General features: G+C 53.6%; 1 protein-coding gene across 9 annotated transcripts in view; it reads right to left on the bottom strand.

Annotated features, from left to right (window-relative positions):
* Positions 1 to 523: 523 nt before the first annotated feature.
* IGSF9B (immunoglobulin superfamily member 9B) overlaps positions 524 to 27157 on the bottom strand; it is a 41023-nt gene continuing 14389 nt past the window's right edge. Inside the window, exons 9-21 of one of the 9 annotated variants that reach the window (XM_052697506.1) lie at positions 25831 to 25971; positions 24442 to 24558; positions 22595 to 22745; positions 22124 to 22247; positions 19590 to 19765; positions 18613 to 18839; positions 18445 to 18529; positions 16578 to 16739; positions 15782 to 15827; positions 12850 to 14472; positions 4584 to 4705; positions 3810 to 4055; positions 524 to 3558 (exon numbers count right to left, since the gene is read on the bottom strand). In XM_052697506.1, the coding sequence (XP_052553466.1) occupies positions 3832 to 4055; positions 4584 to 4705; positions 12850 to 14472; positions 15782 to 15827; positions 16578 to 16739; positions 18445 to 18529; positions 18613 to 18839; positions 19590 to 19765; positions 22124 to 22247; positions 22595 to 22745; positions 24442 to 24558; positions 25831 to 25971 (3198 nt within the window). In that variant the 3' untranslated portion in view covers positions 524 to 3558; positions 3810 to 3831. The other 8 variants (XM_052697508.1, XR_008209939.1, XR_008209938.1 and 5 more) reach the window with 8 other exon arrangements.

Below are 27157 nucleotides of genomic sequence, written 5' to 3'. Positions count from 1 at the left end.
CCACAAACACAGCTATCTCCAGCCTCCATGCATGGATGAGCTGACAAGGAAATGCACGCAGGAACAACAGCCTGGTGCTCACCAGAACCAGATCACAATGCCCTTGTACAGATACCTCCCTGCATTATCCACTCCCCAGCTCGGGGCAGCTGAATCCTGCCCATTTCTCACTTGCTGATGCTCTCAAAACAAACCTGCAGCAGCCTCAGTGCTCCTCCAGCCCCACAGCCTGGCTGCAGAGCCCATGGGAAACTGAAGCACAGAGCTGCAACACTCTCGCCCACCTGCAGCACCAGGACCCCAAAAAGTGGGGTTAAATGCAGGGACACATTCAGCTTGTGTCCTCACCACAGCTTGTGATTCAGAGGTGTTTCTTCCACCACAGCCCAGCGCTTTGCATGAGACGTAATGAAACACACTGCTTTTGCACCGTGCAAGGAGGAACGGATCTTATGTTTGCCAATAAAGCAAGAACCATCTACCCTAGGACAAACTTACAAAATAAGAGAGTTTGGCCCAGAAAGATAAAAAAAATCAAGATATATTTTGCAGCATAAAAGAAAAAGGAAAAGCAGCAGCAGCAGCAGCCGTGTTTGCAAACCATCAAAACAAAAACGGAGTTCAAACAGGGATGGAATGGGGGAAAATGGTTGGCATCATCTGACACAGCTTCGATGTCCCAGGTCCGCGGGAGCAGAGGAGAGAAACCCCTGAAGGGCATGGAAACCAGAGCTGGGAGAAGCGAGGAGGTTGCCAAAGCAAGAGGCGAGCCCATCTGCCAAAGCACGGCCCAGCACGTGGCAAGAGTCTATTGGAAGGTAACTTGGTCTAGCGGGGAAAGGAGGTAGGGATGGTTTAGGGAAGAGCCGCGTCCATGAGGAGCCCCGGCAGGATTTCCCACTGCAGCAGCGTGGCAGGTACACGGCTGAAAGAGAGAGGGCTGCAGCTCCAGCCTTTAAAGGTCGAAGACAATGAAAAGCAGAGGGCCCATCGGCTCAAAACACCTGAAAAAGGAAAACAAACTCTCAAAAGATTGACCAAGCAAGCTGGCGCACTCCGTCAAACCTTCCTGCACTCCAGATCCTCCTCTTTGCAGCAGGATGGGGGCACGGTCCCCCAACCTTGACAGCCCAAAGACGCTGCCTTGCCCGTGCAAACAGGCAGAGTAAATTTGAGCTCGGAAAGCGTTCAAATGAACAAGGAAACCTTCTGCTAGAGAGGCCCAGGCAACGAGAGCCAAAAGAAGAGCGAGCAAGCTGCGGTCCAGCCGGCACAGAGCCTCCACACCCCCCACCCACAGGGCACCACACCACTGAGCATCCCCAGTCACCATCACCTGTAGGGTCTGTGCAGCGAGGGCGGCCAGGGCCGGTGCCAGCGGGCAGCCATGGGGACAGCAGGGAGGCGAGCCCTGGGGCTAAGCCTGCTTCCACATCTGCTAAGGTCTGGGGCCGACATCAGCTCCTCTCGCACCAGCGAGCTGAAGTCACCCACAAGTTTGTCCCACTGCCAAGCAGGCAAATGGCATTAAATCAATTCAGATCCAAGTGGATTCTAGGTCAAGCCCTAAAACACACTCAAATAAAAGAAATACTCTGTTATACTGTTAGCGAAGTTGAAGTCTCACTCTGGTGGTTGATGGCATGAAAGAGAGAGGCACCTCTAAGAGACCCTCCCTCCTTCCTCAGACAAACTTGCTCACGTTTGAAGACCACCTAAAGGAAGTTGTTAAAGCTTGAAAATATCTCATCATCGATTAGAGGATTCTCTCAAGCGGTTCGAGCCTAAGCCAGGGCTTTGAGATTTGAAAAAAGACGTGCTCTGCTTTCATCAGGTTTCTGAACATCTCGGTGGAAGACAAAGCACAGTTTCATTTAAAAATGGAAATTTCTAGGCAGGCTGATCAACAGATTTCTACCTAAAACCTCCCTGGAAGCTTGGCTTGTTCTCACTGCCATGCCCCGACCCTTCACTCCGCCTGAGCTGAGAGGTCGCGTGTTTCTCCAAATATCGAAGCCCTTTGAGGTTCAACCAGCAGCAAGAGCAATAACCAAGGCAAATCACAATTAAAGGCAAGATTGCAGAGCATCTCTTGGCAATTCTACCTGGGAATAAACACGAGTTTTGTATGCAAATGGCAATGCCTGCAGGCTTTTGGATTCTCTTTTTCTAACAGCCTGAATCAGCTTAAAGGAAGAATATCCACGTGACATTGGTGTTTATTCCCAGGCAGGCTGGCAGGTTTAGCACTTTGCTAGAGAGGAAGAAGTGTGCAAACCTGGATGCAGTGTTTGATCTTACCATTTAAAATAAAATAAAAAAATCTCTAAGTCTTAAAGGTAGGGATCACTTGGTAGTAATAGCACTCAGCACACATGTAGCACTTGCTGCCCGTGGGCAGCCAAGTGCTTTACAAAAGTGCTTAAATATGACTTATCCCCATTTTACAGATGGGAGAACTGAGGCACAGAGAGGTTCAGTGACTTGCCCAAGGCCACACAGTTCGATAGTGGAGGCAGAGCAGGAAAGAGAAGCCCAGTGTTCTTGGAGCAGGCTGCAGCTTTCCTGCTGAGAAAAGGCCTACATAACCCAGAGAAACATCAGTTGCCAAATGAACCTACCCTAGGAAGAGGAAATACATTCTGGTGAAGAGTTAGAACAGCATTACCAAGAGGGGAACAGCGAGTCTCCTCGGATGGGCAAAGGGAGGGATAAATCCCAAAGCAGGAGTCACAGGTCACCTACACAGCCGGGCTGGAACAGGAGGGAGAAGGGGTGGACAGTGAAACCAGCAGCAACACGTTTCAAAATGATGCCAAATGCTGGGCTGAGCTTTGTGCTTGGAGCAGCCGTCCATCACGACCCACAGAGCTGGACTTTTCCAGCTGCCTTGGCTCAGGGTCACGTTGGCCACAGGGGCTTTTGGGAACACGTGGTGAAACCCTGCTCACTCACACACCTACAGCAGCATCTCCCCGTTCTGCAGTTATGAACAGAGATTACAAACGTGACCATAGTAAGCAATGACATTTCTGCACAGCACTGAGGAACATATGTGAGTGATACATGGAGCGTCAGGAAGAAATGGTCAAAACCACCCTCATCAAAGCTGGCACAAACCAGGCTTTGAGGGGAAACCACCTGTGGATGCAAACGGCTCCATACCTGCGTGCTTGCAAAGGGTTTGGTACATGTTAAAAAGGTTCAAAATGCATATGCACAGACAAACAGTGATTTATCACTTCTCAGGCTGGCGTGAAGCCATGGGGTCTTTCCAGTTTTCCCGTTCAGAGATGGGCAAGGAAAGATGTCAGTGACGTTGTTGCTGTTATCTTCACATAATGGGAGGCTGGGCAGGGAGAGGCAAGGAGATTTCACAGTTGCAGCTTTCCTGGGACCGTTTGGATGTACTTTATCATAATCAGATTCATGGGATTACCAGCTGTTAGCTAGCTGGGTTGTCAGTTCCTTGTCAATCGATCACACCTCGTGTCACATAATTCCTTCTTTCAATTCAAGGCTGGCTGCTTAATCTCACAACTTCCACCTACACACAACCTGCAGAAGCAGATGTCAGAATCTCCATCTATGCCTTTTACATCTGAAAACTCTCTGAAACAGAGGTGTGACACCCCCTCCCCATCTCACCAAAGCTTTAAGGGAGAGATGCAGATCTGAGAAGCCCCTGGCATCCCCCCCTCTAGACCCCAACCCACCCCGGTCGCCCCAGCTCATCCTTGCCAAAAGCTGCCCAACCCCGGCGTGCACGCAGTCGAGGTTTCAGCTCCCTCTACCCTCTCCCTTTTAACCTTCTCTTGGGTCAGCATGAGGCTAAAGCAAAGTGGCGTGCCCGCTGGGGTCGTCGTGGTCCACGCTGTTGAGGATGGCTGTCTGGTCCTCAGGGAGCTGCCGGTGGCAGAGGTCGTCCTTCAGCGCCGAGAGGCGGGCAAAGGGGTCCTGACGAGGGTGTCTCTTCTTCTTTCGGAGGCAGACAGCCTCGTCAGGCCACAGTACCTGAGAGCTGGGAAGGTGCTGAACCTGGGAGGCAGAGCCGTCTGCAGAGGAGAGAAGGCAGAGGGATGAGATATGGAACCCACCTGTAGCACTGCTATAAAACGGAGCTTATATCAAGTCTGTTCCTCCTCCCCGCAACACTCCAAACCCCAACAGATGTGGGGTAAGGAAGGGGGAAAGATTTGCTGGAAGGAAAGTAGGCCTTTGTAGGAGAGGATGTGGAAAGTCGCCTCGAGTGGAAGGGAGGGAGGAGCAAGAGGGAGGAGGGGGGGCTCCAGCATGCAAGCAGCAGGTTGGACATCAGGGAAAAAGAAACAAGCATAGAAGAATCATAAAAAAAAAAAAAAAAAAAAAAAGTAAGTAAAGTCACTAAAGATGAGTAAAGGGCAGATGTTAAAGGATGGAAGGTGAATGGGGTTGGGAAGCAGGGGAAGAACTGCAGACAGCACGTGGGCAAGCAGCCATCCATCTGGGAGGCAGGAGCTAGGCAGGCGCTCAGAGACCAACCCAAGCAATCCATGGGGGCACAGGGGGACGCTGCTGGGGGATCGTGGGGTCCTCACACTCACTGGATTGTTTTCTGGATTTCGAGGAGCCCTTGGATGACTTTTTGGGCTTCTTTATCCGCTGGTATTTCAGAGCTTCGAGCCTCTCAGGTGCAGCAGCGTCCCAGGACGGAGATGGACGTTTTCTAGAAAGGAAAAGCAGACACGTGCCATCAGCGGCTCCGGGTCACGCTTGGGCTGCGGGGCGTCCCAGGCGGGGAATGGTCGACCCCAGCCAGCTCTGCCATGGAGAAGGAAAAGGTGAGAAAGCCCAGGCCGGGCACGCTGCCGTAGGAGACAGGAGACCCACACGTGTCCGTGTCCCCGTCCCCTCCCGCTCAGCTGCGTCGCAAAGTCCCAGCACAAAGAGAGCGCAGCCGGCACCCGGCTCACCTGCCTGCCACACCGGCACTGCTAGACACAAAGGACGGGGCAGATCCTATGTCCGATAAGGTATTTTTGGGAAGTGGTGGGGAAACCCCTTGGGGATGGAGAGGGAGGAAGAGACACGCGGAAGCGGCACGACAGCACCGAGACCTGCGCGACACGGGGCGGCTGACACCGGCGCAACGAGCAGGACGGAGGCAGGGATCCTGCCTGGCTCCCATGGCAAAGAAAACAGGGACTGCACAACAGACAGGGACACGAAGGGCACAGCTGGGGTCAGCACCTTGCTCCCAGCTAGAAGCGACAACAAATATAAAGGCACAGAAGCTTCTGCTCCTTCACACTGGGATGTCGGGAGCTGGATGTTCTGGCCTCGCAGGACAGGACGCACCACGGCTTGGAAATGAAAATGCCAACGAGAATTCATTGCAGGGGGCAAGGAGGGGATTTGTAATGGTATTTTTCCAGTGGGAGTGTCAGTAGTTGTAAGAGATAGTTTCCCAGACTTAGTCCCCACGTAACTCTTGTACAGGAATCTGCTCAAGGTTAAGCGGTCTCCCCTTCGCAAAGGCTCTGTGCTCCACTTCCCTTCGCTGTGCCTGTTTTGCCAAGGATTTTTCAATCCAAGGATTGAAAAATGACTGCTATAATGCAGGGCAGTAGAAGAAAACCTTTTCCTTCGGAGAACAGCTGGTCCAGCATTCACCTGTAACACATCACAGCATCCCCCATTTGCTGCATTCCCCTTTCTTTCCCCTTTGTTTCATCTTCACATCTCTCCATATTGTATGAATCTCAAGCCAGGGGAGCAGAAGTGTAAGTTCAGGCAGGTAAGGCCATGGGTGGTGACCTGGGATCAGCCTCAGATGTGACAGCAGCCTGCACAGGAGGTGCCCAGAAATGACACGAGCCCGCGCTTACCCTGTCCCATCCTTCAAAGGATGGGATGGCACTCTTCTGGTCTTCTGGTCTCCTAACTCAGTGACGAAAGCATGTCACCAAATCAGCAACACAGCAGGCAGCACAGACAGCAGCTCCAGGATCTTCAGTTTTCTATGATGGTTGCAAGGCTCAAGTGCCAGCCCATCGTGTCTGTCCCCTCTCGCAGCCCCCACCAGCATTCCTGAGGTCAGGCAGGGCTGGCTGTGCTTTCAGAGCTACTGCCAGCAGAAAATGGGAGCAAGGCTCTTCCTCAGTGCAGTTTCCAGCAGTGAAAACATGGCACATCCCACACACAGTTAGGGGAATGAGAACTTCTTGATGGTGAATGCATCTTCTCAGCACGTTTACTTCTACCCAAACACACAATGCTTTTCTTCTGTTCCCATTTCACTGCACTTATCCAGTCCAAGAGGCCAACTAACAGCAAATAACCACGACAGGCTCAAAACATAAGGTATGCAGAAAAAAAACATGCATAGGAAATGTTGAGGATCACAAGTGAGGAGAAGCATTCCTGCCTTCTCCACTAACACACTGCTGCAGATGAGGAAGGCGACGAATGGCAAATGAGCACTGTGGCAAGGATGCCACCTACTGCACCATTCACCAAAACTGAAAATATCAGCAGGTTTGAGATCTGTGAGCTGAGTATATAAGCAAAGTGTCTAAGCCAGAGCGAGGAGTGCTGAGAGCTTTGTGAAGGACAGGACCCCACAAGCACCTCACAAGGCAGGAGGTCGGATGGGTCAGAGCATCGCTTCGATGAAGTTACAGAATAGCCTGCATTGGAAGGAACCCACAAGGATCACCGAGTCCAACTCTGCGTCACCAAAATTTTCACCCCATTCTTGGGCTGTCGATGAGGTGTCAGCCATTCACCATGACAGAAACACTGCAGGTGCCTAGCAGGAACAGCACGGAAGAGGAGAACAGGCACGGTGCTACCTGAGGTCCATCTGGAGCTTCTCATCTCTCCAGCAGCGCACACACAAGGCTTTCCCCCTCTGCCAGTCTCCATGTGTGCCATGAAATACCAGTGTGGGAGTGCAGCTCATAAGCAACGCATCAATCTGAGATCCCAAGCGGCTGCTGGAGCTGTGCACACTTCAGCTGGAGAGGCACTAAGAGCTCCCCAGGGCTGTTCCCCCCTTGGGGAGCAGAAGGGGTTGTTTTTGAAGATGCACGTGATTACAAAGCTTCTCGCTTTTGCTATTAGCATTGGAGAGGACCAAGGAAAACGCAGCATAATGTGGTGAAGCAGCTGGGGCGCAGCAGACGCAACGGGAACCCAAAGGCTGGGATAGAAAAGCCCCTTTCATGTTTCCCATTGCAACAGAGACATCAAGGCACGGATGCTCCCGGAGATCCTCTCTTCCAGCTCCCAGCAGAGCAGTGCATCAGCTGAAAAGGAAGCATCTCATTACACAAGCTGGTAGCCCTGCTGGAGGGATCCAAACAAGTCTTCCTTTGTAGGGAAGACATTTACAAGCTTGAAGAGTCGCTGTGCTCAAATGCCTTCTTCCCACAGCCCCGACGTACAGGCAGCTTAAGCAAGAAAGGTACTTGGCCAACTGCAACCTCAGCTACTCCAATACCAGTCCTCTGCCATGGGGCTCACGTGTGCCAAGCCCTGGATGTCACTGCATTGCCACAAGCATGTCTTTCTGTCTCGTAGCCCAGACAACTTTGCTAATACTATTAGAGCTCCGTATGTTAAAGCCTCTTGCTATTTCCATTCTTTTTTCTTCTAAGAAGATGCTAGTGACTGTGGCATGTTGACAAAATGAGACAGATTTACCAAGGGATTATGAGGAAATTGCCTGAAGTTCGTTTCCGCTAGTTCCTCCCTAATTGGGCTTGTATTTATACACACAAATATCAACAGCGAGCGCACTGAACCCATGTGTCACTATAAATACAGTCTGACCTCTGGCAAGGAAGAGATACAGTGGAGGACAAAACGATGCTACTCACCAGCCAAATTTTATCTGCTCTACCCACCCTTTATTTCTTCAAAGGTCTCCGACTCAATCGAATTAATTTGCATTTTAAGTCCAGCCAAAAGCCTCCTCCTGCCCCCAGAGTCTGTACTTTGGGCAGCCATCCATGCACAAGGGATCCTGAGCGCCAACAGACGAGAGGTTCAGAGAGGGGGATGAACTTCTGGAGGCTTCAGGATGGAGCCAAGGAAAGAAGCTTCAAGAAACACGTGGGATTTCCAGCCGTTACTGCTGTGCGATTCCATAAAACATTCAGCACAGAATTTTTCCTCAAGTCTTCGAAGGACAGTCCTTCTGCACCAGCAAAGGTCTGAAGCATGTGCACAGAGACATTCTGGAAAGACTGGCGAGGTACTCAACCCCAGGAAGGACAGGGAAGGGCAGCTGTGGATGAAGTTGTCCAAACCAACAGATACCACACAGCTACGTTTTCTTCAAACGCCTTTCCACATACAAAGTGAAGATGTTAAGGGAGAAGGCCCCTTAAGCATCACTAGTGTTTTTTCGCCCACCAGGGGGAAGCCACGCAAAAGCACAAGCTGTGACCTTCAAGGACATCGTGGAGGTCTTTCACACTCTTCCACTCTTCTTTTCTCCTTGAGTAAAGACAGTGATATCCAGGAATAGCTTGGACGTTTCACAGCGTCTGCTTGGCCATCTCCAGTGCCCACCACATCCCAGCCAGGCTCCTCCACCCCCTCATCCTTGGATGAAGAGCTCCATTTGCCTACACGAGGCTCAACCTCAAGTTCAAGTTCTTGCGGGATCCCCTCAAGATTGTCTTATGCTCTTTGCTCTGAGGCAGTGCCCTGTGCCACCTCCATCCCAGGACGCCACCATGCACCGATTGAGATCCTTTAGTGCAAGAGGTGCTGGAGACACACAGCAGTTGCGGCCCCTTCCCCCAGAGCTGTTGCCAGACCACTGCTGCCAAAACGAGGGAAGAGGGGGCTGGTGACAGCTGGGAGCACACCGGAGCAGGGGGACCCTTCTGCAGGTCTGCAGATGACACAACTCATCTACACCATGGACTGCACCATGCTGACAGGAGAGGAGAGAGGACGGGGGAAAAGGGACCGGAGTGGAAAGAAAGGGGAGGGGGGGATACAGTCACAGGAAAAGAGGGGGGAAAAAGGAGGATAAATGAAAAACAGGAGTGTGAAAATATATAAGTAAAAAAATAAAATAAAATAAAAATAAATAAAGTGAAAATAAAAAAAAAAATAAGAAGAAGAAAGGAAAGAACGCACTCAGACAGGAGGACTCACAACTTCTCCAAGCGGGAGGAGGCATGAAACACATGCAGAGGATCAGCACATGGACAGTCTTTAAAGGGGAACCTGTTTGCTTTCAAGCGGGGAGCAAGGGGAGCTCCTGCACGCCTGGCACCGATGTCCCTTTGTCACTCAATGCTACGATGCACCCAGCCCATGAGCTCCTGGCATTGGCAGCACTGGCAATGGGGGCCAGAGGGGGCTGCCTGCGATGCCAAGGGACACAGGAGCTCGGTGTCACGTCTGTGGTTTTTGGGTTTCCCTCTGCAGGGAGACGACAATGCCCTCTTCCCTGGTAGGAGATGCATCACCGTCCGCTGGGTTGAAGCAGAAGATGGGAAGCCGCTAATGCAGTAATGGCAGCATTTCTCCCTGCTCACCTTCACCCAGCAAAAGCCACCACGTGGCAGCTCCTGCTCCCAGTGCAGCTGCCATCAACTCACAAACCGCCTCTCCCTCTCCTCCTCTTGGTTTTTATGACTGCAGTACAGAAATCCAGCTGCTATAGTAGAAAATCCCTGTGCTCTGCATCCACTGACAATTTTACGACCCCAAATCAACACGAAATTACTTAGCTGGGCTCTTTACAGGATTCCTCGCTTATTAGAGCAAGATTTATTCTCCTTGTGGCTTCCCCTTTTTTGGGATAATGACTCTGGACTCACTCCTGCAATTCCAACCCCTGGCAGCACCTCAGAGCAGGACTCACTGCTGTTTCTCAGCAAGTGTCCTGTAGGACAGTGTCACCCTGCTCCTGGCACCCACCCACCCATGGGGCTCACTGCTGAGACAGGAACCAAGGGCAACCTGTGCAAGAGCCCCATCAAGCTAGGACATGAGACTGGACTGATCTGGCTTTGCTGAATCCACACTCATTCAGGTCTCCAGATCTCTTGGATTAAGGAAGCACCACGGATAAAAGAGATAAAACAGCACTCAGGAGCTCTGGAAACTGCAAAGCTCAAACCAGAGGGGTTTTGCCATGCCAAGAGGATGGCTCCTCCACGGAGCATCCATCACAGCTCCATGACCAAGATCCAACATCCCTTCCTTCCTCTCTCCACCTCAGTACAAAGCTCCACGTGAGCTGGAGGAACTCACAGAACCATTTGAGGTCATCTAGTCCAACTCCCCTGCAATGAACAAGGGTTTCTCTCTCCTGGAAATATCTATTTAATTTCCCTAGGCATCTCCCCCACTCCAGTGGGCTTCTCAGGCTGTTGGGTGAGTATGAGCCAGGCCCTTGACACTTCTCATTCGTGATTGCAGGTTTTGAACCTAACAAAGCTTGGGCATGGTCAGGCCCTACAAAGTCCTATCTTCAATCCCACCTCTCCTTTCATAGCCAGCCTGGCTGACTCCTCAGGGCTAAGAACAAGCATCATCCCACCTGGTTTTATCCATTGTAGTGAAAGAGGAAAAAAGGAGGAAATTCTCTGCTTATATGATCCGGAAACCATCTCCCAGATTGCTCCTGCTGCCATTCCAGGGATGCCTGTGGCCATCCAGGAAACAGCTCCGACATGGGAGCCCCTGAGAGGTATTTTCTTGAGAGAATCTTTCCAGATTTGCTTAGGGCTGTTTAATTACAGCTGGGTCAGGAGAAGTCTTACAGATTTCTCCAAGGAGCTTTTCGGGGAGGGAGGGCTTTGTACTGTAACTACATTCGCCACGGGAATGATGAAACACTCCACCTGCCTGGAACCGCAGCGAAGGTGCTGCCAAGCACAGAGCCCACCTTGAAACATAGACCTCTCCCACTTTCTACATCTGAGAAGCCTTGGGAAGAAGAAAACAGATGGAAACAAAAATCTCCATTTTGTGGAATGGAACCGGAGTCTTCTTTTGGAGCCACTGCCCACAAGCACCGTTTGCAGCCGGCTTGTCCCAGGGGCACCTATTTCAACCAGCTCAAGGTGCGGGGCTCTGAGCTCCTCCAAAGGGAAAGGGGAAACCCAAAAGCCACAGATACTGTGCGTCCAGAGGTGTTTCCTAGTGTTTTATAATTCCTTATTCCCCTTTAAAGGAAGAGATGGTATTGGAGAAGCCCCTTCCATGTCCCCTCTCATGCCCCGCTCCCGGCCACCCTCCGCAGCGCCCACACCATCCTTTCGGACATGGATCACCCTTACCTATTGAGCTGAGGAGAAGCTTGTCTCGACAACACTGCCCAGATAGCTGAGATTAATCAAAAACAAAGCAGTTATCAACACCCGCAAGGAGCCGAGCTCCGCAACACATCAGCACGTCAACAACTCCAAAGGAAAAAGGAGGGAAAGAAACCAAACTGAAACACAAACGAAACAAGGCTGGAGAAGAAAGGGGGAAAGAAACAGAAGAGAAAGGAAAAGAACAAAAATAATAATCAACAAAGCGAATGGATACACTGCTTAAAAGCACGGACAACAGTGCTCTAACACAGACTTGTCCTGCGACTGTCCTGTACCTGGAGCTCCTCGGGGTGCCCTGGCTCTGAGACTGCGTGGAGACGTGGATCTATGCGTACGTGTCTGCATCGCTACGGACCTGCGCTCCCAAGAGCCGCGCAGAAATCATCTCAGGTCCTCCAGGTCCCCCTCTCCCTCCCCAGCCTCTCCCGTGAGCCCTCCCTGCACCCTACGCACCCCTTTCCCCAGCCGCGCTGGAGGGATTTCCTAAGGCCATAACGCTTCCAGGTACCAGAGAGTGGGAGTGAAATGCGGAGGGCGCTGCGGGGTGAAAGGCTGCCTCCCCCCACCCCAAAAACCACGGCTCTGCTCCGAACGCCTCCGACCGCGCCGCAGGGCTCCATCACAAGCCGAGGGGCTCGGCCCCCCCTACAACAACAAGCCGAAATGAAGCGAGACGAAAGGATGGAACAAAAGCACGGCTACGGGATCTGGGGTGCTGTGAAAGAGACGGAGGAAGAGAGGAGGAATACAGAGAGAGAGAGAGACGCTTTTTGCCTGGAGCAACCCTGGTACCTGGAAAACCAGCCGCTACAGTCTAGTGCAGCCACATCCCTCTTTAGGGCAGGATCTGAGCGTGCCGGCGGCCTCCTGAATTCCACTGGGTTATTTTTTCCTCTCCTGACATGCTGCTGGTGGGGCTAAGTCCTTGATCTCTCCCTGCCCGCGTCCTGGGGCTGCAGCATCCCTTTTGCAGATGGGGCGGTGGTTTTTATAGCTGTTTCTGTCATGCATTAAAGCTCTCTAGATTCCGCGGGATGGAACAGAAGGAAGACACAGGCGCAGCAGCCCTAACGTTCGAAGAAAGCCAAGAGCCAGAAGCTAGAAGAGGAAACAACCGCCGGTGACACCAGGACACTTACCTACGTGAGCCAGGAGCCAGGCCTGCGGCCCAGGCATTTGTCAGCCTGGTACCCCAACCACAGAGCTCCAGTTCCCACATCAGCAGTCGGGGAGGAGGAAAGCAGCATCGGGAAGGCCGCCTGCCTAACCCCGAGCCGGCTCGGGCAGCGGCCATGCACCCTGCACCCGCAGCGTGAGCCTCTGCAGAGCCGCAGCCTAGCAAAGCCCGCGGGACGCCATCTCCAAAAGGGATGCTGCAGCGTACCCAGAGAGACCCTACAGTTCGGATGATGATGGCGGGGAAGGGGTTGGAGGGAAGGGAAGGGCGAGGTGGGATGGGGGAAGTCGGGAGAGGGCCTGGGGGTGGGGGGGCGGACCACGGGTCTCACGCACTTACCCCGAGGTGGCTACCGTAGTCGATGTGGGCTCCGGTCTGAGAATCTCCTCGCTAGCCCTCCTTGGAGAGGGGATGTCTCCAAAAACATCCATGGTGTCCGCGGGCAGGGAGGAGCCCTGGGAGCCAGAAAAGCCGGCGGTCAGCGAGGTGAAGGCTGTGGCAGGTCGGTAGCTGGGGCTCTCCCCCCGGCTGCTCGGCGCGGGGGATCCGGTGGACGGCGTGGACTTGCGGGAGAAGCTGACCGCTGCGGGAGGCTGCAGGGTGATCTCTGACACCTCAGCCTGCTGGATGAGGCCCGGACGGGGCCTGGCGCGGGCGGTCAGCTCCGGGGAGCTGTTGCGGGAGCTGAGGGGGCTTTGGGTTAGAGGAGAAAGCCTCGAAGGTTGTAGCACCACCTGATGTAAACTGGGCTCAGCCCTCCTGACCTGCCGAGGGCTGGGCCGAGGTCGGGGCTGGGGCTCGTACCACCTGGTGTCCAGGCTGAATGTGCTTGTGCCGCTGTGGCCGACGGGCTCGGACGGTTCGTGGTAAGGCAACACAGGTATGCCCATACCTTGACTGGTATGTCTTAGCTGCCCTTGACATCCCATGGGTTGCATAGGTTTGTCCTGCCACTTGGTGGTGGTGGGCACAGAGGGTTGGCCCCTGCTGGGTGACTTGCCAGTCCAACTCTTTGGTGCCTCCAGGGGCAGGATGCCCGGGTAGGATGCGGGGACGACCTGAAGAGAGGAAGGAGGCGGCCCTCGAGGAAGACAACCGGTGGGCTGGGAGCCCTCGGCCGCCGCCTCGCACTGCTGGAGCTGAGGGGGGAACGTCGCCGCGGGGGACGCTTCCAGGCTGCCGAAGGGGAGCCCCCAGGGCTCGGGGGACCGGCCCCCCGTGGGGGTCTGGGCCAGGGGCAGCGTGCTGTTGGAGGCGTTCTCCCCGTTCTCCTCGGGGATGGTGGGGTGTCCAAAGGGCCCCTCGGGGTGCAGCGGCGGGGAGGACATGACCGAGCTGAGAGGGCTGACTTCTGGCATGTAGAAGGGCGGCGGGTCCACCTCCCCGGGGCTGCTGCTGCTGAGGTAACCGTAAAACTGGTGGTGGAAAGCCCGGGGGGCCGGCGGACGGGCCTGGCCTGTGGCCTGCAGGGCGCCGGGACCCTCCAGCGCCCGGTGGAACCGGGGGCTGTATGCTGGTGGCTGAAGGTAGGACTCCTGGCTGGAAGAGAGAGGGGTGAGCTGGGCCTTGAGGGCTGTGACGGAGGCTGGGACGACAGGGTCGTCGTTCTCCTCATCCGACTGCCGGAACTCGGGGTACATGTCCGTCTCCTCCACGAAGGGGAAGCCCTCGATCCTCCGCGTCTTCAACGAGGGCTCCATCTCCGCCGGGTCCATGACAAAGCGGCCATCCGGTCCGCGGCTGATGAGCTCGATGGGGGTGGTGGCCTCAGCTTCGGCCTCCGCCTTGGAGACGCTGTACTTCTTGCTGCTGATGGCTCGCTTGGTTTTCTTGTAGAGGGAGAGCTCTTTCTCCTTGGTGGGGCTCAGCATCCGCTTGGCCTGCGGGCCTTGGTCGTCAGAGGACTCGGACGGGGGACGGAGCGTGCGGATGCTCTCCGGACTCACCTTGCCAGAAGACAACCTGGACCACAGGGGAGAAAAACCGAGAGAGGGGGACGTCACCTGAGGGGAAACAAGCTCTTCTCATCCAGAAGAACTGCTGGATCCAGAAAGCAAAGATCTCAAAAGAGAAACTGCTGGAAGAAATCTGTGGAACTACCATGATGGCTCGGCCAGCTCCGACACAGGCTGCAAGAAGCAAGTGGGAAAGAGGAGCTGGAACCACCACACACAGTCCCCACTCCTCAGGACACTTTTGCATCCCCCTTAGGGCAGGCAGTTTGCTCCAATGTCTCATAACAAGCTCCACAGTCCCATCAGAAGGAAAGACAGATCCAGAGCCTTTTTCCAACTCTTTCCAAAGTTTCCTACGTTCACCAAAGCTACCCACATCTGGGAAAGCCCCCAAGAAGTGCTCCCCCATTTTAGGGCTCCAGAAGAACCTCAAGCAAACATTCCCTCCGGCAGATCTCAGCATCTCACTAAGAGATGCTGACAGATGGTTTCAAATCAATTTTTTCCTCATTTCAAATACTCAAATTTAAGGCTGAGAGCCTCAAAAGATAAAGAGATGGCAGGAAGAGATAAACGTCAGAACAGCATCCCTATTCAGAAAGCCTCAAACAAGATTGAAGGGCAAAAGGTAGCAGATCCAACAGAGATGATGTGAGTGTGGCCATTTCAGCACGGCGGATGAACTGAAAAAAGGAAGATTAAGATCCACCAACACAGGAACGCTATGCAACAGTCCAGGAGCTTAAGCATGACGTGTCCACACCTCAGAATCTTGCACTCACATCAGAAGTGCAAGCATTAGTGGCTATAAGCACTTTCGAAGGGCTCTGGAAGGAGTTGTGGCCAGCGCAGCATCCTGACCCACAGCCTTTGAGCATATGTGCAAAGAGACTTCAGCAGAGACTTCACAGGAAATGAAAAGATATGCATTTGAGATTCTGAATTTTTCCAAGAAAAACAGAGCCAACAGAACAACTCAAAACTACACTGAGCTTGCATGAAGGACTCTGAACACAGCAGCAGCCCTTCCCTTGAGGAGCCATTTTCAAGCTGGGTGTGTAATTCCTTTCCACCTGCTCAACACGTCCAGATCCACACAGTCATCTCTTAAAGGTTGCTGTGCTTGTCCCTGCTGCTTTCTGCTCCAAACCCTGCTTGTCTCTTGTGAACCATTTTGTTCCCACAAGTTTACAGAACATCGAAACCAAATCGTCACAAAACAAGGCCAGATATTTCCATTCGACCTTTGCAACAACTGTAGGAAGAGGCACCCTGAAGACCCACAGCCTGGTGCCACATCTAAGACAGATACTTACGGGGACTCCAAACTCTTCCTGCAGTGGGTTATCGAGAGAGGAGGGTCTGGAAGAGAATAAAAGGGGAAAGAAGAGAGAACGCTGAGGAGGCGCAACAAGACAGAGAGACACACAGACAACATCACAACCACAAAGAAAACACTCAACAAGAGGCCAAGTTTTCATTGCTGCTGTACTTTAATGGTTGCTGACAACAAACAGCTCCCGTCACAGATTCCTATCAGTCCTGCTGCCGCAATTTCACACGCTAGAGGCAAAGGAGCTGATTCCCCTGCCCTCTCTAGCGCCCCAGCTGCCTGAAAAGATGGTGGTTTCCCTACCAGGTGCTCCTGTAAGGTGGCTGCAGGCCCAGCTTTAGGGAAGGAAAATGATGGAGTCTCCTTCTTGGGGTCTTCTCTAGCCTAGCACAGCCACTGGACACCACCAAGCAGAGCCAAGCGGCTGCAGAGCCCATTGCTGGGGGGGCCCTGGGGAGGGCGTTGGTCCCCCTCAGCCAAGGGGAGATCCCAGCCCTAACCCCCAAGCTCTAAGACCTGTCACCACGTGAGATTGTGCCCTCAGAAATCCCAGGCCTCTGTGCCGCCTCGTCACCCACCCTTCCTGTCCCACTCCCGAACTCAGGCGCTTTCAGGCACAGCCGGGGGATGAAGTCAGGGCTTCACCTGAAGACGCGCAGGGGTGGAAGAAGAGACAAGACAGGGAAGAACATTACCACCACGACACAGTCAGGATAGAGGACAGAAACAACAAGAGGACAGATAGGACGAGGAGAGAAGCACGCCGGGGCCAAGCTCACCTTTCTTGCGCTTCAGTTTGCGTTTGCGTTGCTTGTTGACAAAGCAGGCGGCGAGTGTGCTGAAGAGGATGGCAGCAGCCAGGAAGCAGATGGTGGCAACGATGCCAGCCAGCACCGGGCGGGCTAAACCTTCATCCGTCAGGTCGGGCTGAGGGAATACGTCTGGGGAAAAAGAGGAACCATCAGGTGTCAGACAGAGACACACACACACGCGCATCCTGCCTGCGGGATCAACAGTCTGAAGGGCAGTGCTGCCTTCATGCGAGACAGCTCACTTGTTCCTGGAATGATAACCTTGAAGGAAAGACCCTGCCCTATATCCAGCCCATGGGGGAAAACCAGGCAGTGCTGCTGCAGGCCAAGTGATGCAGAAATGTCACGCAGAAGAGACCATTTTCTCCGATGATGGATACCCAGGGGAGACGTGCTCCCACCACACAAATCCATATTTATTTGCCCAATAGGTTGTGGATGCCCCATCCCTGGAGGCGTTCATGGCCACGCTGGATGTGGCTCTGGGCAGCCTGGTCCAGTGGATGGAGACCCTGCATATAGGAGGGGGGTTGAAACTAGATGATCATTGTGATCCTTTTCAACCTAGGCCATTCTATGATTCTATGATCTATGCACAAATGAACACAGCTGCACCAAACCTGCAGTTATCTACTGCTGTAATAACCCACTGCAGCTCAGGCTGTAGCAACACCAAGTATTTTCCCCAGTGTGTGAATACAGCATATCTCAGCTCTTCAATGAAAACTGGGCTGGAACCAGCACCCACGCCTCTGAACCCTCATTACACCACTTCACTAACCAGGAGCGAATTTGAACCACCACCAGAGCTTAGCTACAGCTATTTGCAGATGCAAGAGCAGTTTATCAAATCCTGCACACGCCAGTGCTCCTGCCACACATCCACACATAGGGTCAGCGCACATTTGCCTGCTGGGAGCAGCAGCTCTGAGCTGCAGACAGCACCCAGGAGGGTCGGGACGCACGCATGCCCCATGGCTGCAGCTGCCTTCGTGCCCCATGTGCTGTCAAACCCTATCAGAAACACTGGGCAAGAGGAGAGCAGCAGCACTGGGAGGACAGAGAAGCAGGCTGCAGGCTCCCTGCATCGCGCCAGCACCACTTGGGGGCAGAGAGAGACCGCTTCATTCCTGCACGCAGCCCAACTGGGCGGCTCCTCAGCTTTTTCCAGGAAAACCACACCAGCAGGGTTCACTGCATCCTCTGCCTCCTGCAGACCTCCCCCTTGCCATCGCCATCACCTGCCCAGCCCTGGCTGGAGGAGTGCTCCCCCGAGCTGCACTGGGGTGCAGGGGACACACTGCAGTGTGTAGCAGTCTCCTGTTTCAAAGCTCTGCTGCTTTTCCCCCCCGCCGCCCCAGACACCGCACTGCAGTGCTGCATTTCCCTCTCTGCACCCTTCATTTCCATTTCCAGGCTGCGCAGTGCTGGGCTCAGAGCTTTGTTCTCAGGGCACCCCACAGAGCAGCAAGGACCAAGAAGGGCACTCTGACCTTGCCTGCTCCCAGCACTGCTGCTCTGAAGACAACACAAGGGAGCAGAGTGGCCCAGCTCTCAAATTCACCTTCGGCTGTGGAAAGCACCAACACAGCGTCAGCCAATACACTGCTATGCTGCTTTAAAGACTAATGCTTTCTGTGATCAGAGAGACAGCAGCTGTGCTGGGACACTAATCCTAACCCAGCTCACAGCCAAGGTTGCAAGCAAACGCACAAAAGCAGTTGCTCCAGCCAGCGCTGCTATAGTAATGCACCCCACCAGAGCAGCACTGCAGAGTGCAGATGCTCCCAAAGCAGCCATGCAAAGGGAGGGAGAAGGAAGCAGCAGTCCTTACCTGTACTGGACACACCAGCAACGTTACTGGGTTCGCTGATGAGATCTTGCATGACTGCCAGGACCCGGAACTCATACCAAGTGTCCTGAAACACCAAACACATCAATCAGCCCTGCGAAGGAAACGAGTCACCCTGAAAAGCTTCCAGGGCAGTCCCTCCCTGTTCACCTGAGACAAGTCCTTGGCAAAGAACTCGCTCTCGGTCCCAAGGATGGCATCGTCCAGGATCTCCCACCTCTCCCCAATGCGGAACTCCATGACGTAGCGGTCAATCGGAAAGCTGTGGTTAGCAGGAGGAAGCCACGACAGGAGGACGCCTTGCTGTGTCCGGTTGGCTGTTAGGCACCTCGGTGGGGTAACCAACACCAGAGGCTCTGGAGTTGTTACAGGGAATGCTGCAGACACAGAGGAGATGGACCTTTGAGATGGGGTCAGGGGAAGCACAGCAGATGCTCTCCTCTCTGAGGTTATGGCCATGATCTCTCCCCTTGCATTTTGGGGCAGCGGCTCCTCGTGCCTCTGCACACAGCCATGACATATGGGTCTGCACAAGAGCAGCGTGCCGGGATCCCTCCCACATGCTGGCATCAGCAGCAGACAGAGCATCACTGCAGCAGCAGCTCCCCACCTCACAGCAGGTCAGGACATATCTCAGACACGTGCTCTCTCATCCCAGAGACAGAAAATCAGCTTTCCAAAAAGGGGTGGACTAAAGACACAAGGACTAGGAAAAGGGGCACAGCATCAGAAAGCCTCCTCCTCTCTCGACCTATTTCTGAGACAGCCCCAAGGCTGGTACCCAGCTCAAAGCCCTTTGTGAGAGCTCCAGCTCTGAGCCGCACGCAAGTGATTCTGTGCTCTATTAATAACTCCTGCCCCAAGCTGAACTTCAGGAAGACATGAAAGGTGAGCAGGACCACAGTACCATTCCCCTGAGCTGCCTTAGGACAAGCTTTTGGGAGCCTCAAGTCCACAGGTTCCATCCAGGACACTCCACAAACACCTCCTTTGCAGCTGGAAACTAATGCTGAACATTACCACCTCCAGGCAGATGACACAGCCTATGCAAAGGGCCATTTCCCCTCCTCTGCAGACCTCCTGAAACCCTCTTTGCCCTCCTCCCACTGTGCTTGGGGAGGACCTACCTAGAGTGTTCACAGTGACCACCTCACTGAAGGAGCTGGTGCCCAGCTTGTTCTGAGCCAAGACACTGAACTGGTATGCGGTCTCCGGTTCCAGTGTATCCACCAGTAGCCAACTGGAACCAGCTGGCACAGGGAGAGACAGCCAGTCATGGGGGCCAAACTGGGCTCTCTTCATCCTGCCAAGAGAGAAGGGAGCATCTTCAGGGAATGCGCCTTTGACTGGGAGAACCAAAGATGCTGCATTAACTTCTCGAGTGATAATGGAGCTTTCCCAAGAGATGGTTTGGTTTGGCAGCAGCAACGTGCATGGATGTGGTGCTGACACTTGCCACCCAAAAGCTGGCTCAGGGTCAGCGTGCACGAGGACCTGGAGTGCTGTCCCATCACATCACAGTCACTGCCATCACCACCTTGCACCCCACACCCTGACAGCAGGGCGGCCACAAACAAAAGCAAAGCCAGCAGCCCCGCTCTAAGGATTACCTCCATCGCATCCCCGAAGCAAAGATGCAAGTTGGCTGAGGTTTTTTTTTATGCTTGTTTGTTTTGTTTTTAAACTTTGAGTGCTGCCAAAGTGACAAGGCCCTGTTCTCATTCATACCCTGACAGCTCCCAAGCCAGAGCTAAGCTTCCCATCAGCTGTATCCTTGTACATACAATCCCATAAGGGAGGCGGTTAGCTAAATCCTCATTTTTGCCCATTTTGTGGGTTTAACCCCAAAATCCAGGGCGCACAAAACACAGTCACCACAGCATCCATCTCCAATTCACTGCTACCAACAGGAGTGTCATGGTGAAAGAGACCGATGTCTCAAAGCAGCATCTTTGTGCTGCAATGATATTGCAAATATTGCTGAGCTCCACGCATGCACTAGAGATGCTCTAGGGAGTCCCAGCCCTCAGCTGCAGGTTTCTGTTGTGCTCACAGAGGATTTAGAAAGGATCACTGCAGAAGCTCTGTTCTGCAGATACGTGAGGTGTCGGTGCGCTGCCAGGTAAACCCATCTGGAGCAAAGCCGAGCAATGCTGCTGTAAAGGGAGCAAAAGGGAAGGCAGGAGGAGCAGCAGCAAGCCATGGAAACAAGCAGCTCAGCAGAGCTCTGTGCACGTGCAGAGTGCCTAGACCAAACCCAGCTGCAGGCAGGAAAGCCCCAAAATCACAGCAACTCCAGTGGAGACCCCAGCTCCCACGCCATAGGAGTTGGATGGAGTGCAGCTGCGTGGGGCTCTCCCTCCTTCTCCAACTCCCCACTGCCCCCTGCATTACATTTCTTAACGCCCTTCCCTGCCTCTGGCTGCTCTCATTTCGTGGGGGGGTCTGGAGAAAAACAGGGCTGGGCAGGCAGCCAGCAGCTGCCACCTCCCTGCAAGGTGAGACACGTCTCAAGAGCGAGGAGGTCAGATCAGTCCTTCCCAAGGACGTTTTCAGAGGCAGCTACGCAAGGTCTGTGCTGCTACATCCACTCCTGTTTGCCTCCTCATTTTTCTCTTCCACTCATTCAATTCCTTCTTCCTCTCTCCTGTCCTTTGTCTCCTGACACGATTATCCAACCCCACTGTGCGAGCGTAGAGACCGTCCTCAGTTTAGAGCAGTGCAGAACTCATTATGAGCAGCATCTCTCCAATCTCCACTCTATCAGCAGACCCCATCCGGGCAAATTAAGGAAAGGAAGGAAAGAAAGGCTGAAGAAGTGGGGGAGGACATCAACACCAGCCTGTGAAAGGGCCCTCTTCACATTTCAAAGTGTGGCTCTCAGAAGAGAAGGACAACAGTAAGTGCAGAGCCCAGAGAAAAGCCTGACCTCACTGCAGACACATTTTGCCCTCTCTTGCCTCGGGGTGGGGGGCCAGCAGAGCCAGCCTCATTGTGAGGAGGCTGAATGTATCCTTTGCTTTGGGTACCAGCAGCTCAGGGAGTAAAGTCTCCCAGACAGCATCTCACCGTCACTGGTCTCAAGCTAAACTGGGATTTAACAGCCCCCAGGGATCACACAGAGGAGGGAGAGATCGTTTCTGCTTAGTCACATTTCTTCAGGATGCACTCTCTAAAGATTGCATTTTCCATCCTCTCCATGGCTGCTAAGCTTCATAAACAGTTTATCTTGAAATTAGATGCCAGAGGCAAAGTTACATGAATGCAAAGTGTCTCCCTGTGTAAGCAGACTAAAATGTGCTGGGGCAGACAGATGTACTGGCTAGCACAAGAGAGAAAGGAAACACTGCAGACCTACGCTGGTCTCTCCAATGTGCTGGGTGGCATTGCAGTGCCCCACAAGCAGCCCCTCTGCACCCAGCAAGAGCAGAGAAAAGGTGCAGAGAACAGCCAGGGCCACCTCCATCCTCCCCATCCCTCCTACCCCAGGGTATAGATTTGCACTGGGGCTCTACCCTGCATCACAGTGCAACCCAAGCAATGTCTCCACCCTCCCCCCAGCCCATCCCCTCCCCCCACCACAGCACAGCCCCGCTGCTCAAAGCTGGGCTCAGCTAGGAAGAAAAAGAAGCAGAGAGCAAAGCATGCCAGGATGACTCACAGAGGGCCGTACCAAACTGAGAAAGTCTGCTCATATCCACCGTCGTAGCCGGGCTCCCAGGAGACATTGGCAGAGGTCATGGCAACCACAACATGCACGCTGGTAGGGGCATGAGGGCTTGTGCCTGCAGGGAGAGAGATGGGCTGCAGCAGGAGCAGTGGCACGGCTGCGATTCCCAGCACTAACACAGCCCACTGCTCCTGGTGTGGATTTGCTTCCAGCCATGACACAAAGAGACTCCGCCTGCACAAAGCAAAGGCTTTCCCATCTAGAACGTCTGCTAGAAATACCAGCAGCATGTGGCCAAAATAAAAGAGCAGAAAACACAGCACCACTGGCAGCTGGAATTAAAGGGAGACATCGCTTTCCATGGGAAGCATCCCACGCCACGCTCAGCACGCTGCTGGGCGCACCCCAGGAACGTGTCCCTGTGCCACCAGCCATCCCCGAGGCCCCATCCCCTGCCCCTACCTACAACTGTAAGGTGAGTGCTGGCAGTAATGCTTGCGACGACGTTGGTGGCGATGCACTCCCACTCGCCATGGTCGTCCTTGCCAAGGGAGCGGATCTGCAGGGTGCCGCCGGGCAGCGTGTTGTGCTTGCTCCTGCTGGGCTTCCCTACCTTGGGCAAGGAGCAAGGGGAGCATGGCAAAGAGAGAAAACCACAATTCAGAAGCACGTCAAGCCAGGCAAGGCAGCAACGCGATGACTGAGCTATCTGCAAGGCCTATGGGGCACCACCAGGCCCTAGTGAGGGCTCCCATCTCTCTGCTTGCTGCAGTCTCCCTGCTTTCAATACGACCTGGCTCAGTGACTCAGGAGACACGCAAAACAGAGGCTGACATTCCCAACTCATACGTAAGTCTAAAGGCCTGAAAACAAGTCTTACAGACACCGAACCCTTCACAAGAACTCAGCGTGGCTCCTCCAGCATCCGAAGCTGAAATTGTCACCGCTGTGGAGGATGAGGCACTGAGTGTCCCCACAAACACTCTCTGAGGTGGGTTTCTGCCCCAGGAGATTCACAGCAGCCTCTCCTGCTCCACTCAGTCCCAGCCAGTGGCAGAGACTTCAGCAGGAGGCAGCCTGGGGACATGGGAGGATGGCGTGCATGGAGGTGCCTGGCAGCTCTCAAGCCAAGCGGAAGGATGCCTCTTCAAACAACTTGTGTTTATGCCCATTATCCAAAGCTCCACAAATCCCGTGTTGCTCTGAGCTCTCTTCTGCTATTCTTCATGCATGGATCCCACTGATGGGCTCCAGGGACCTGCAGCAGGAGCATGGCGGGTTACTAGTGCCCAGCCCAGGTCTTTTGCAGTCCTCCAGGAGAAGGAGGTCAGCCCTCAAGGGCTGGTGGGCAGCAAGAGAGCTTACTTCTTTCACTGAGAACCTCCGCTCAGCCCAATTCAGTCCTAGATGATGTCAGGAGAGGAAAAGCCCAAAGTTGCGTTGTGAGGAAGAGGGTCAGAAAGCACAAAAGTATTTTGAAATAAACCTAAATAAGAAGGGGATGGGGAAGGAAGATAAAATAAGTTGGATAAGATGACTAAAGAGCCAGCAAGTTCTAGGTAGGCCCCTCAAAAGCAGTACAAGTTACAGTCCTCCTAGTGCTGGTGTAACTTGGTGAATAGATCCAGCATCTCACTCACAGGGCAATGAAGGGATCCCCCTGAGAAGGGCTGGGAGGGGACAGGAGACGATCCTGACAGCTGGGCAGTGGCTTCCCTACGGGAGCAGCAAAGTTGGGAAGCAAAGGGAAAGGGAGACAGGAAAGCCCTGGTGACATCACACCTGGCCCTGCAAAAGGGAACATCCTCAGATTGCCACGTCCAGTCCAGCAGGATCAAAACAAGCTACTTTCCACGGTCTTTCAACTCCCAGGGCAGCAAAGCAGCCACTGGTGGGTCCAGGCCCTTGCCAAAACTTGGCCAAGCTCAGGGCAGAGCCCCCGAACCGACTGTGGTGGCACAATGCCCTCCTGCTGCAGGAGGTCTGTGCTGCAGGATCAGTGTCACCGGTGCCAGCCTCGTGTTGGGCCGGGAGGGTCCTGAGAGCAGCATCAGCGAGGAACAGGGAGCCGGGGTGGGAGCAGAGCTCAGCTTTGCAGATGCTGCTGAGAAGGTTTCCCAGTATTAAGTACTCGATGGCCACAAGCTGGGCTTCCCCCACCCACCTGCGGGACAGGACGGCAGTGGCTCAGCCCAAAGCGAAGCAGCTGTACCTGCAGTTTGTTCTTACCGGGACAGAGTGTGGCTTCTCTGTCTGCAATATTCACCAAAAGCCAAAGGCACTGCAGATTTGTCTGGCAGGCCGGGTACCTTTCTCCAGGCGATGATAGGAAAGGGGTCTCCCGCAGCAGCACAAGGAATCAACAGCTCCCTCCCTGCCTCCTGTCTGTACTCCCAGCCTGGTAGCACCGTGAAATAGGGGGGGTCCTGCAGCCAAGGGAAAAGGCAAGGAGCTTGAGCCCACACAAAGAACTGCCACATGTCAGCAGCCCTGTGCCATCAAACCCTCCCAGAACGAGAACCATCAGCAGTTTGGGTGAGGTGAAGGCAGCAGAAAGCGTGTGCTGAGGAGGCTTTATGGTACACTATATTACACACGCACACACAGAAGTTTTCTCTGAAAAGACACAGTGCTATGATGCCTTGTTTAAATTTTAAGGAGGCAAACAGGAAAAAACCACCCACGTCACATCAGGTATCAGCCTGATTTCATCAGCTCCACAACCATCTCGCTGGATGTGCGTGCACACGAGGTTTGCTAAGCTGCATTGCATGAGCCTCAGCAATAACACAACTCACCACCACCGTTTGCAGGCATGCGTCTTTTTGTTCAGAGAACAAAGAGCAGCAGCTCCTATCCCAGCAGCACTGGTGACTACAGCAGAGCCCGGCGTGCATTGGGCTGAGCACGCAGCAGAAGCACGTGGAGCTTCTCTACAGCTTAAATCAGCTTTTCATTAAAATTCTCTGCAAATCTAAAGCTGGGTCAGCAAGTCTGAATCTTCCGTTGGCAAAAATGGCCCCTCTCAGGGCCATGAATGAAGTGCTCAAATTATCCTGGTCCAGCACTGTTAAAACTCAGTGCTAGGCACCAATACATATTTGGGCCTGGGCTGCCCCACTAATCTACACCCATTAACAAATCACTGCAGTCAGACTTCAGCATTTCTTTGCACTGAACTCTTGCAATTTCTGCAGCAAACTTGCAGAGCGGTTGAGCATTGCCCAAGTCCTGCTGCATGGCTGCAAACTTAAAGAATGCTTGATGGATGAGTGTTGGCAATGCCTATTTGGCATTTGAAGGTGCTAAGCAGCACAGGTAGGCATCCCCAGCACAGCCTAAAATAGCAGTGGCAATGCAGCAGCACAGGCTTTGTGCATGCCAACAACACTGACAGCAGCAGGCTTTGCCCAATCTTGTGCCAAAATTGCAGCTGCACAGTGGTATTTCCAGCTGCAGTGGGCAGGGAGCGCTCAGAATGGGTTTTGCTGTCACCCTCATTGCATGAGTGCTTATGAGGTTCTGCCCTCGCCTTTCTCGGGTAAGGAACAAAGCTCACAGCAAAAGGCAATAGGTTTGAGCAAGCTGAGTCACACAGGTGGAAAAGCAGAAACATCAGCAGGCACCCAGCAGTGCCCAGCATCCCACACCCAGCCAAAGTGCTGGCTGCAGGGCCAGGGCTGCACTATGCACGTTACCTTCAGTACCAGTCGGGCAGGGGGAGACTGGCCCATCGTACCCAGGGCGTTATAAGGCACACAGGTGTAAGTGCCGAGAGCATCTTCGGTTGCCTCCTCAATTCGGATCGACCCATCTTCCAGCAGGTTCCAGCCAGAGTACTGTGGTGGTGAGAAAGAGGGGTTTGATGCATCCTACGCACACAGCTGCTTATGTTTCCCTTCAGCCAAGCCCAACACCCTAAGCCCAGGGGTGCCTGGTGTGTCTGCTGGAGATTCCCAAATCGCTTTCAAGCGTCCAGTTCCATTCCCAAAGTCCAACTCATCTCCAAGCCACCTCCTCAACTGCAGAGAGAGGAAACGCAGGCAAGATCAGCTTGTCTGCACACAGTCCTCTCACTGCGAGGAAACCCCCATCTCAGCCTTGCTCTAGCCCTCTTTTCTAGCTAATGAAATCACCGGGCCTTAGAATCACTCAGGTTGGAAAAGACCTCTCAGCTCCCCAAGCCAACTCATCCCACCACGCCACTGACCACGTCTCTCAGTGCCCCACAGCTCTGGAACATCTCCAAGGACACTGAGGCCACCGCTCCCTGGGCAGCTGTGCAGTGCAGCATCACTCCTTTCGATGAGAAATGCTTCCTAATATCCAAACCAGATCCTTCACAGCTTTGTTGCCCTTCTCTATACGCACACATCCCAGGGTGTGATTCACCCCTTGCAGCTCAATCAAAGAAAAGCTGTCTCCTGGAAGCGCTTCTCTCTCTGAGGACTACGAGAGCAGCCTGGGTGAGTAGTCCTCAACACAGCCATCAGCCCTGGAGACACCTAAAATTAGGTGAGACAAATCCTACCCACGGAGTCTGAATCCCTGCCAGCATCTCGCTGCTCCCTGTCCTTCCCTGGGAAGGATTTCCAGCTCTGAGCACACAGATGACACATATTTATCTTGTTGCTGCTCTCCCCCTCACAGACAATCAGGCTTCTTCAAGTAACCCAAAGGACTCACGGACAGTCTGTCATACCCCAGATGAAACAGGCTCAGTGATCTTCGTAGGTCCATTCCAACTATTGTCAAACATGTGCCTATAGGCACTGAGGTTGCCTTTTTCTTTGAGCACTCTCTTGTTGGGCATTTATTAAACAGAAAGCCTCCTGTGTCACAGGCTGGAGTCATTCCAGGACCCAGCTCCCAACCTTTTGTTAAATGGGGAGACCAGGAGTCTCCACTCAGGCTCCTGTGTCCCCACCAGAGGGAAATGCAGCTAAGCAATGGGGACACCAAAGACTGGTGGCACCAAGGAGCCCACATCAACAGCGAGCTTAAACCAAATAAAAACATCCAATC

Source organism: Tympanuchus pallidicinctus, unplaced genomic scaffold (genome assembly GCF_026119805.1).
Source record: "Tympanuchus pallidicinctus isolate F22 unplaced genomic scaffold, pur_lepc_1.0 scaffold30, whole genome shotgun sequence".
In the NCBI taxonomy this organism is placed as follows: Eukaryota; Metazoa; Chordata; class Aves; order Galliformes; family Phasianidae; genus Tympanuchus; species Tympanuchus pallidicinctus.
This window is presented reverse-complemented; position numbering and strand designations above follow the sequence as displayed.